General features: G+C 41.5%; 1 protein-coding gene and 1 non-coding gene across 2 annotated transcripts; one reads left to right on the forward strand and one right to left on the reverse strand.

Moving 5' to 3' along the window:
* Positions 1 to 824: 824 nt before the first annotated feature.
* Positions 825 to 930, reverse strand: LOC140831241 (small nucleolar RNA R71). Its single transcript, XR_012117818.1, has one exon. It is a non-coding gene; the product is annotated as a small nucleolar RNA R71 (small nucleolar RNA).
* Positions 931 to 2,085: 1,155 nt separating this feature from the next.
* On the forward strand, positions 2,086 to 5,619 carry LOC140830100 (uncharacterized). The gene is made up of 2 exons (XM_073193382.1): positions 2,086 to 3,811; positions 5,258 to 5,619. Exons 1-2 carry the CDS (start codon positions 2,086 to 2,088, stop codon positions 5,617 to 5,619), a joined length of 2,088 nt encoding a protein of 695 aa, XP_073049483.1.
* Positions 5,620 to 10,625: the final 5,006 nt, after the last annotated feature.

A 10,625-nucleotide genomic window follows, 5' to 3' on the forward strand; every position in this document is an offset into this window, starting at 1 on the left:
TCGCTAAAGTTTTAATAACTAAAATAATAATTGTTAAATACAGTCTCCAGTGGAACGATACTCGTATTCATATACACTATACTATTACTTGACATCGTGCACTTGCGATTACATTTTGAGCATACAAAATCATATTTTCTTGGGGAATTCATAGTGTAAGTTTTGCTCGATCAAGTTTTTGGCGCCGTTGCCGGGGACTGTTAATCTACAATTATATTTTTAGTTATTTTCTTTAGTGTATTTTATTTTTACCGAACTAACACTCCATATTTTAATTCAGATATCTCTTCCGGTGCATGCCAAAGTCACTTGACTTGGAGCTTGAGTGTGACCCTGAAATTGAAAGGACTTTCCGCAGGCGAAGACAACAGCAAAGACTTAAGGAACTGATGGAGAGGCACGAGCCAGAGCAGGAGGCGGAGCGCCAAACGAGAGACGAATTGAGATGCCACGCCGCATACCCATGTTAGAGTATGCCCAGCCTTCTTTGGATGGTGCACGCCCCAGCATTGTGAGGCCGATTGTGCGGGCAAACCAATTCGAAATAAAACCAGCCATTATCCAGATGATTCAGAACACCGTCCAATTTGGAGGAACTGCTGTGGACGATCCAAACACACACATCGCGGATTTTCTTGAGATTTGCGATACTTTTAAATTTAATGGAGTTTCTGATGATGCTGTTAGACTGCGTTTATTTCCTTTCTCTTTGCGTGATAAAGCTAAAGCTTGGTTGAATTGTTTACCTGTAGGTTCGATAGCTACATGGGAGGACATGGCGAAGGCGTTTCTCATCAAATACTTTCCTCCATCGAAGACCATGAAGCTGCGGGCAGACATCACAACATTTGCTCAGTTCGATCAAGAGTCACTATATGAGGCATGGGAGCGTTTCAAAGATCTATTACGAAGATGCCCACATCACGAGTTGCCACTTGGGTTAGTCGTTCAAACCTTCTATTATGGTTTGCTTACTCCTAACCGTACTATGATAGATGCTGCTGCGTGTGGGAACCTGTTGAGGAAGACTGCGGAAGAAGGATATGAGTTGTTGGAGGAGATGGCTGCTAGCAGTTATCATCCTCAATCTGACAGAAACAACCAGCGGAGAAGTGCAGGAGTGCACCAGGTAACTGATTTTTCTGCTATTACTGCACAACTTGATGCTTTAAACAGGAAAATAGATGGCTTGAACTTGGGTGGCACGGCTATGCGTTTGCAAGAGGTATTCTGTGAGAAATGTGGAGGTGAGCACTATGTGAAAGACTGTCAAGATGATAATCCATTCTATGTGCCCGAAGGAGCACCTGTACATCAAGTGGGAGTCCAAAACCGTCCACGGAATGACCCTTACTCGAATACATACAATCCGGGATGGAGGCAACATCCCAACTTCTCATGGGGCGGTCAAAACAATCAGAATAGGCCGCAGGGAGGACAACAATATGGGAAACAACCGATGTACAGATCCGATCCTCCTAGAGAAGAAAAGTCAAACTTGGAACAAATGATGACTAAGTTTATCTCATCCACTGAAACTCGACTCCAAAACCAAGATGCATCAATAAAGGGGCTCGAGAATCAAATTGGACAATTGGCCAAGATGATAGCAAGTCGAGAGCCGGGCACCTTGCCAAGCAACACCGAAACTAATCCAAAAGAGCAAGTGAAGGCCATTGAGTTGAAGAGTGGAAAGATTTTGGAGCCTAGAGAGAAAGAGAAACGCCAAGTACCGGATGAGCAGGCTGAAGCGTCAAAAGGTAAGTCACCTAACTCTACACCAGCACCCACGGCACATCCTAAGATTGTTATTCCCCCGCCTTTTCCTGCAGCATTAAAAAAGGCAAAACTAGATGCACAATTCGGTAAGTTTTTAGAGGTATTTAAAAAATTACACATTAATATTTCTTTTGCCGATGCTTTAATGCAAATGCCTAGTTATGCCAAATTCTTGAAGGACATCTTAGCTAACAAGCGAAAATTGGAGGATCACATGATAGTGAACTGACTGAGAGTTGCTCTGCTTTGGTGCAAAACAAAATCCCACCGAAGCTAAAAGACCCAGGGAGCTTTTCTATCCCTTGCATGATTGGTGATGTTGTTTTTCGTAAAGCGTTGTGTGATCTTGGTGCAAGTATTAATCTGATGCCCTTATCTGTTTTCAGGAAACTCGAATTAGGAGAGCCTAAGCCGACGAAGATGTCTTTACAACTGGCGGACAGGTCTGTCAAGTACCCCCGCGGAGTGATTGAGGATGTGCTAGTAAAAGTGGACAAGTTTATCTTTCCTGCGGACTTCGTGGTGCTCGATATGGAGGAGGATGAAGAGATGCCTCTGATTTTGGGTAGACCGTTCCTTGCGACTGGCAAGGCACTAATTGATGTGCAAGAAGGGAAGTTGCGATTGAGAGTGGGCGACGAAGAGATTACTTTTGATGTGTTTAATGCACTTAAGCACACACTGCATTCTGATAGTTGTTTTAGAATTGATGCTTTTGACTCTCTTGCGTCTAACTATGTGCAGGATGCTCTAAGGGACCCTTTGGAGGCCACTATCGATACTGAATTGGGAGAAGAGGAATTGGATGAGGAAAGAGCCGAAATTGTGGCACACTTTAATGCCAACCAACCATGGAGAAGGCCAATGAGGATGCGACTAGAGGATCTAGGAGAACGAAGAGATTTGACCCCTCAAAGGTCAAGCATCGAGGATCCCCCAACACTTGAGCTGAAGCCGTTGCCTCCACACCTCAAATACGTGTACTTAGGTGAGAATAACACTTTACCTGTCATTGTTTCTGCTGCTTTGACAGATGTGATGGAGGACAAACTGTTGGAAGTATTGAAAGCACACAAGGGTGCATTTGCGTGGAAGGTGGCGGATATCAAAGGAATCAATCCGTCAGTCTGCATGCACAAGATCTTGATGGAAGAGAAGTACTCACCTCTTGTGCAACCTCAGCGAAGATTGAATCCTAAGATGCAAGAGGTAGTGAAAGCTGAAACGATTAAGCTTCTCGATGCAGGTATTATCTATCCTATATCTGATAGTGCATGGGTAAGTCCTGTTCAATGTGTGCCAAAGAAAGGTGGGATTACTGTTATCACAAATGAAAATAATGAATTAATACCCACTAGGACTGTTACGGGATGGCGTGTGTGCATTGATTATAGAAAATTGAATGATGCCACCCGTAAAGACCACTTTCCCCTTCCCTTTATTGATCAGATGCTTGAGAGGTTAGCGGGTCATGAGTTTTATTGCTTTTTGGATGGGTATTCGGGGTACAACCAAATTATGATTGCGCCGGAGGACCAAGAGAAAACCACTTTCACTTGTCCTTACGGCACTTTTGCTTTTCGCCGCATGCCGTTTGGCCTTTGTAATGCCCCTGCCACATTTCAACGTTGCATGACCGCTATATTCCATGATATGATAGAAACTTTCCTTGAAATTTTTATGGATGATTTCTCGATATTTGGCTCTTCTTTTGATGATTGTTTGCAGAATCTGACGGTGGTGTTGAGGAGATGTGAGGAGACAAACTTGGTACTTAATTGGGAAAAATGCCACTTCATGGTACAAGAGGGAATTGTCCTAGGGCACAAGGTTTCGGGGGACGGAATCGAGGTGGACAAGGAGAAAGTTGAAGTGATTAAGAACTTACCACCTCCGGCGTCAATAAAGGGAGTTAGAAGTTTTCTAGGCCACGCCGGTTTTTACCGGCGTTTTATCAAAGATTTTTCTAAAGTTGCCAAACCTCTATCTTCCTTACTTATGAAAGATGTGCCATTTGACTTTAATTCTGATTGTTTGCAGGCATACGAGAAGTTGAAGGAGCGCTTGGTGACGGCTCCTGTCTTGGTATCACCGGATTGGGATCTACCCTTCGAGATCATGTGCGATGCTAGTGATACTGCGGTAGGTGTTGTCCTTGGCCAAAGACAGAACAAGGTATTCCACACTATATACTATGCAAGTAAGACTCTAGATGAGGCACAATTGAATTATGCTACCACCGAAAAAGAGTTACTTGCAGTAGTGTTTGCACTTGACAAGTTTCATGCATATCTTGTTTTGTCTAAAGTCATTGTCTACACTGACCACTCTGCACTAAAACATTTACTTGCTAAGAGAGATGCAAAACCACGCCTACTTTGGTGGATTCTATTGTTGCAAGAATTTGATTTAGAAATAAAAGATAAGAAGGGTGTTGAGAATGTGGTTGCAGATCATTTGTCTAGATTAGAATGTATTTGTAATGATTCTGTTAATCATGCTATCGATGATTGGTTCCCGGATGAGCAACTATTTGAGGTGAGAAATTGTCCATGGTATGCGAATTTCGCTAATTTTCTTGTCACAGGCACACCTCCACCGAACCTATCTTTTCACCAACGAAAGAAATTCTTTTCTGACGTGAAATACTATTTTTGGGAGGAACCGTTCTTGTTTAAGATTTGTGCAGATTCCATGATAAGACGGTGTGTTGCGGAGGAAGAGTTTTATAAGATTCTCAACCATTGCCATGACCGTGAGGTAGGTGGTCACTTTGGACCAACGAGGACGGCATCTAAGGTACTCGAATGTGGCTTTTATTGGCCAACCCTCTTTAAAGATGCTCGTTCTTATGTGCTACATTGTGATAAATGCCAACGGTCAGGTAACATCTCTAACCGTCACGAAATGCCTTTAAATAATATCATTGAGTGTGAGGTTTTTGATGTATGGGGGATAGATTTCATGGGACCGTTTCCCAGTTCTTTCACGAAAAAATACATTTTGGTGGCGGTGGATTATGTGTCTAAGTGGGTAGAGGCGGAAGCATACGCCACTAATGATGCTCAAGTGGTTCTAAAATTTTTGAAGAAAAACATTTTTAACCGTTTTGGAACACCACGAGCAATCATTAGTGATAGTGGCACTCATTTTTGCAACAAACTTTTTGAAAAACTTTTGAGCAAATATGGTGTCACACATAAAATCTCTACCCCTTATCACCCACAGACGAGTGGTCAAGTGGAAGTGTCGAATCGCGAGATTAAGCGAATTTTGGAGAAAGTGGTAGGTGTCAATAGGAAGGATTGGTCGGTGAGATTAGATGATGCTCTTTGGGCGTATAGGACTGCTTTCAAAACACCGATAGGCACTACACCGTATAGGTTGTTATTTGGTAAAGCATGTCATTTACCTGTCGAGTTGGAGCATCGGGCATATTGGGCAACAAAAGCGCTGAACTTTAATTTTACTGATGCAGGTGAACAGCGTTTGCTTCAATTGGACCAATTGGAGGAGTTCCGGAATTTGGCTTACGATCTTGCACTTTCGTACAAGGAGAAAACAAAAATGGCTCATGACAAGAGAATCATCGAGAGAGAATTTAAGGAGGGTGAAAGTGTTCTGCTCTATAACTCCCGGTTGCGCTTGTTTCCCGGTAAATTGAAGTCGCGATGGTCCGGTCCATTCGTGATCTCGAAAGTTTATCCTTCGGGAGCTATCGAATTGAAAGATGGGAAGGACGGGACATTCACGGTCAATGCCCAGCGCCTCAAGTACTACATGGGTGGCACAGTTGAGCCACTACTTGGAATCACACGGTTCCAAGATCATCCGAACTGAGACGGACCAACAGTCAAGCTCTCGACTATAAATTGAGAACTATTCTTTTTCTCTTATCTTGCATTTAATTCAATTTTAATTATTGTCATCTTTATTCGTATTTTTTGTTCATCTCGTTTTTTGTTCTTCATTTTATGTTTAAAAAAAAATGTGATTTGTCCCCAGAACTCGGCGCTCGGGCGGTAAAAAGTTACCGCCGGCGGATGAACATCGATGTGGGGAATAACACTTGTTTGTGGCCCGGCGGATGATGCCTGTCTCGCACAAAAGCGAGGTGCAAAAGGAGCGTGCGGTGTTACTTTTTGCGTTGCACCGAGGATATGACATCGATGTGGGGAAACTTATCAACTCGCAAATCACTCTAAGCACCCACAACAGCCACATAGGTCTATTCTTCCCGACTATCATTTCCGAATTATGTGCCCGGGCCGGGGTGCACTTCAGGGACGACGAGGAATGGCTTCAAACGATGAAGCCAATTTGCCGGGAGGACGAACAGCGGAAGATGGCAAAGAGACGGGCGGACTTTCCCTCTCGAGCGGAGGATGCGGGTGGATCCAGCACTGCCGTACCACAACGCCTCCCACCACAACCCCGCAGGCGAACGCAGAATGACAAAATGGATGAGAATCTCGCCTTCCAGGCACATCAGAGTCAGTTTAACTTGTATGTCACGGACCACCTATCGCACATTGACTCTATGATGCGCTCTTTGCTGGTGCACGGGGGCGTTGACCCATCGACCATCACACCATCTCCACTACCTCCTCCCCCATTCCAGTTCCAGTATGATTATTCTCAGCATGGGGAGGGCACAGGAGTGCAACCACCAGACCAGGATGAGGAGGAGCACTGATCAGGGGAGTTTACTGTCTCCCCTACTTCGCAATTTTTTTCCTTTACCGCTTTGCTGTTTTTCTTTCTTATCATTGTTTCCATCTAGCATGTTTATTAGCTTTCTTGCTTATTTAGTCTGCATTTGTGTTTGCATATTTGTGTTTGCATTTCTGTGTTTGCATTTACATTCACGAGTTGTTTTGTTGTTAGTGTTTGTTCGTTTTGTGCAATGAGGGCATTGCACAACTCTAGTATGAGGGGGTGGGTAGATTTTTATGTTTAATTTGTTGCATGTTTTGTGTCGTTTATGGTGAGAAGACATAATTTATGAGCCAATGATGAGGTTGGATGGATAGTACACCAAAGTATTGATTGGGTCATATCATGAACGGTACTCTTGATTGTTAAAACATGAATTGTGGCTCAAGTTTGAACTTTTTGAGCACACATGTGTGGGGACTAGAATTTTGTAGGAATAATGGCGAAATTTGAAGGTTTTGTGTGGTTAACTTGAAAGACATCATTTATGAGTTGATTTAGCATGTAAACCCGTGAAAATAAGTCGCTAATTGGGACCTTGAATGGGAAAAGTTGATTTGCCTTGAACTCTATATTTACCTCCGTTTCAATGCACTAATTAAAAGATCATACTCCCAACCGGCTGTAATCCAAAGTCATATTATATTCTTAGCCTAGGGAGTACATGTGTGAAAATTGTGCATTCAAAAAAAAAAAAAAAAAAAAAAGAATAAAGTTGGAGATGTAAGGTGAGGGGGAGCCGAAATAAAAGGAATGAAATTCTATTCCTAGGCTAAAAGTTGGAGATGTAAGGAGATGAGGAAAGTCAGACGATAAGTCTTGACGATTGCACAATGAAAATGATCGGTGTACTCCCAACTTTTAGCCACTTGAGCTTATTTTCCTTCTTTTCGACACCCTTATCTGCACTTAAAAGTTGAATAAAGTTCAATTTATGGCTAGTGATAAATGGACACGGGGATGCATGCTAGTGAAACTTGTATTGAAGTGTTGATTGAGTAACACGCATGATTTGATGATTGATCTATTTGACGTACGAATGACTAGACCCATCATGACACACACACACGTTCAAATTAGTGTCGATATTCATGTGAAGATGAGAATGAGTATTCGTTTGCGACTTGACTTGATTATGAGTGGTATTGGGAAAGTAAACTGAGGCATGAGCATAAACGTGTCAACTCGCCATCGACATTTAATTGTGTGGGTTAGTTTTTGTTTGAGTCTCTTACTTTTGTTGTGTTTGTTTAGAGTCTCGTGCTTTAACCTGTTTTGCTTGAGGGCAAGCAAAAGGTTAGTATGAGGGGGTTGATAGGGGGTGTTTTTACGTGTTTATTGCATTAGTTTTAATTGTGTTTACATTGTGCATGCATGAATTTCATTTACTTTTTGTTCATTTTAGAGTAATTAATTGCTTTTGATTATGTCTCACTTGTGTGTGATGAATTTGTAGGGAAAATGACCGGAAGAACTAAAATCGGAGCCAAGTGCCAAGACAAGAGAATGAAGTGCAGCAAGGCCCGCGCTCGAGCGGTAGTTTTCTACCGCCCGAGCGCGAATGTCACTCAACTCAAGAGCTTCGACAGAAAGGTAGGCGCTCGAGCGGTAGTTTTCTACCGCCCGAGCGCCATCTATTTTTGGCAAGATGTGGTGTGCGATTCCTTACCTTTTTTTGAGAGGAGAATGATATGAAAAGCTTCTTGGCCGACTTTGGAGGGGGGGAGACATAATTTTGAGAGCACAAAGGATTTTGGGAGAGCTTTTGCACTTGGATTGAAGATTCAACGGTTTCCGGGCATCGTCTTCGCAGATTTCGTCACGCCTAGTATTTCTAGTTTAATTTCCTTTGTTTAAACATTGTTTTGCTTATTTTAATTATGAATTCTAGTAGCTAACTTCAATTATTTGTTGGGATTAAAGGGGATCCTACCCCGAACTTTTAGTTGGTTAATTTATATGTCGGTTTGTGATTTATTCTTGATTATTCTACGATTTTCATTGTGTCGTTGAGCGTAGCTAACTTTAACGACTATTTTATATCACGAGTGAGTTCGAGAGAAAAACTAGTGATAGGATCGAGTGGTGTAATTCGCGGATCTACAATTTGCATAGATATATGAAATTGGATACGTGCCGATAGTCATAGTCCTTAGGGTCGAAAACTAGGGGGTTTCATTAATCGAAATGCGATTCATTCTTGATAAATAATTAAAGACATTTAATTACTTCATTGAGTGAATTAGTTTGACATAGCTCGAGAGAGTGTGTTCAATTGAATAGGAAATCCTGTCGGAAGCGTAGAACACAACCGAACGAATTAATAAATTAATAAGAGGTAGGTGAACCAGAATTCCCAACAAATTCTTTTATCATTTGAAATTTAATCCATTGATTTAGCATTCATATTTCATCAATTAATCTTTGATCTTGTTTAATTAAATTTTCTTGAATTTTATTAGTCATAAAACAAACAATCAAATTTCGTCGCTAAAGTTTTAATAACTAAAATAATAATTGTTAAATACAGTCTCCAGTGGAACGATACTCGTATTCATATACACTATACTATTACTTGACATCGTGCACTTGCGATTACATTTTGAGCATACAAAATCATATTTTCTTGGGAAATTCATAGTGCAAGTTTTGCTCGATCACTAAGGGCCCTAGGCCAGCCACAATTCGCACCACAACCGAAACAAGCCAAGTGATTCCACCCGAGAGCACACCTTCATGCGTGGGGTGCTGCGATTGTTCGGCTGTCATGGACCATTCCATTAACCATTTGATTGATCATGGCATGATCTAGAAATCAAGGGGCATGGTATGAACCGTGGCTAAGGGCTAATGAGCCAACCAATATCCACACCAACACCCATACTTTCGAAACATTACACACACGCAACACCAGAATTCCACCCGAGAGCACACCTTCTTGTTTATTTTTGAAACTGATTGGGACGTGAACTAAGCCATGAAAGGGCATCTTGGTCACGTCCTAGACATGATAGGGAAGTGTTCAAACCATGGCTATAGGCCCCTAGGGCAGCCAAGGTCAGACACTCTCTCTTGACAGAAAGCAACAAAAATCGAAGCACAATATTGCCCTAAGGATGAGTTGCTGTCAATACTGAGTTTCTAGCGAGTATGGGGCTGAAGGAATGGACTAATATGGTCCTAACATGTCCTAATACATGTCTAGATGCAGCTTTGGGAGCCTAGGATCGAGCCATACCATGCAGCGACAGAAACAACCAAAAACGTGAGAGCACAAGGGAAAACCGAAAATCTACACCTTGGTTTCGAAAATATTTTGTCATGTATTTCGGTTTTCCCCTTCAAATTTGTGTACATGCGATGTTTTAAAATAATAATATGACTTGATTGAAGAGTCAATAAAAATATAAACATGCCTTGATTTCGTTTTGAAAAGAAAACGAACGAAACGACGACGCGGCGCGGAGGAGGCGGAGTGATCTTCTTGATCTTCCTTCTACTCAATTTTTTTTCTCTCTTAATCTAGCTATGAGGCTCACGTTATTTACACTGAAATGCTCTCAAAATTTCAGTGATGGGGAAGAGGAAATGATGGTTAGGAGAGTGAGGAGAGTTCCAATAATAAAAGGGTTCAAATGGCATGACCAAGTCTTGCTCCTTTTTGAATTTTGAAATGGTTTGATATCAAAGTAATGGTTGGAGAGGGATGAACGTTTCTACATGCTAAACTAGGCTAGGTTAATGATCTAATATTAATTAATGGGGTTTAATAGATGAAAGGATTATCATGTTAAGAAATGACAAGGAATGGGTCAAAGGGGTGAGTTGTCAAAGAAATGTGGTAACTCCAAGGGGGTGGCCGAAATTTGATCTAATAAATGGAGGGGAAATATTGTTTAGTTAGTAAATTTTAAATCTTTAGAGCCTTACCTATCCTTTAAATAATTTAGCGAATTAACCCCTTAATTATGGACCTAAATGAACTTATTTCCTACTTACCTCAAGTTACTAAAATAATTTCTTAAACCTCCTTTCAACTTAAATTAACTTACTAGTTAGTTAAAATAAACTCTGGGTATGATTTCCAAATTTTAAATTTTATCTCAAAACTCCAACTCCAGTCCGGCCTC

The sequence above is a fragment of the Primulina eburnea genome, chromosome 4 (assembly GCF_022965805.1).
Source record: "Primulina eburnea isolate SZY01 chromosome 4, ASM2296580v1, whole genome shotgun sequence".
Taxonomy (NCBI): domain Eukaryota; kingdom Viridiplantae; phylum Streptophyta; class Magnoliopsida; order Lamiales; family Gesneriaceae; genus Primulina; species Primulina eburnea.

Coding starts and splice junctions, on each gene's coding strand:
- LOC140830100 (XM_073193382.1), top strand. CDS start 2,086: ATGATTGGTGATGTTGTTTTTCGTAAAGCGTTGTGTGATCTTGGTGCA. Junction 3,812..5,257: donor ATTTGACTTTAATTCTGATT/GTTTGCAGGCAT, acceptor TTACTGATGCAG/GTGAACAGCGTTTGCTTCAA.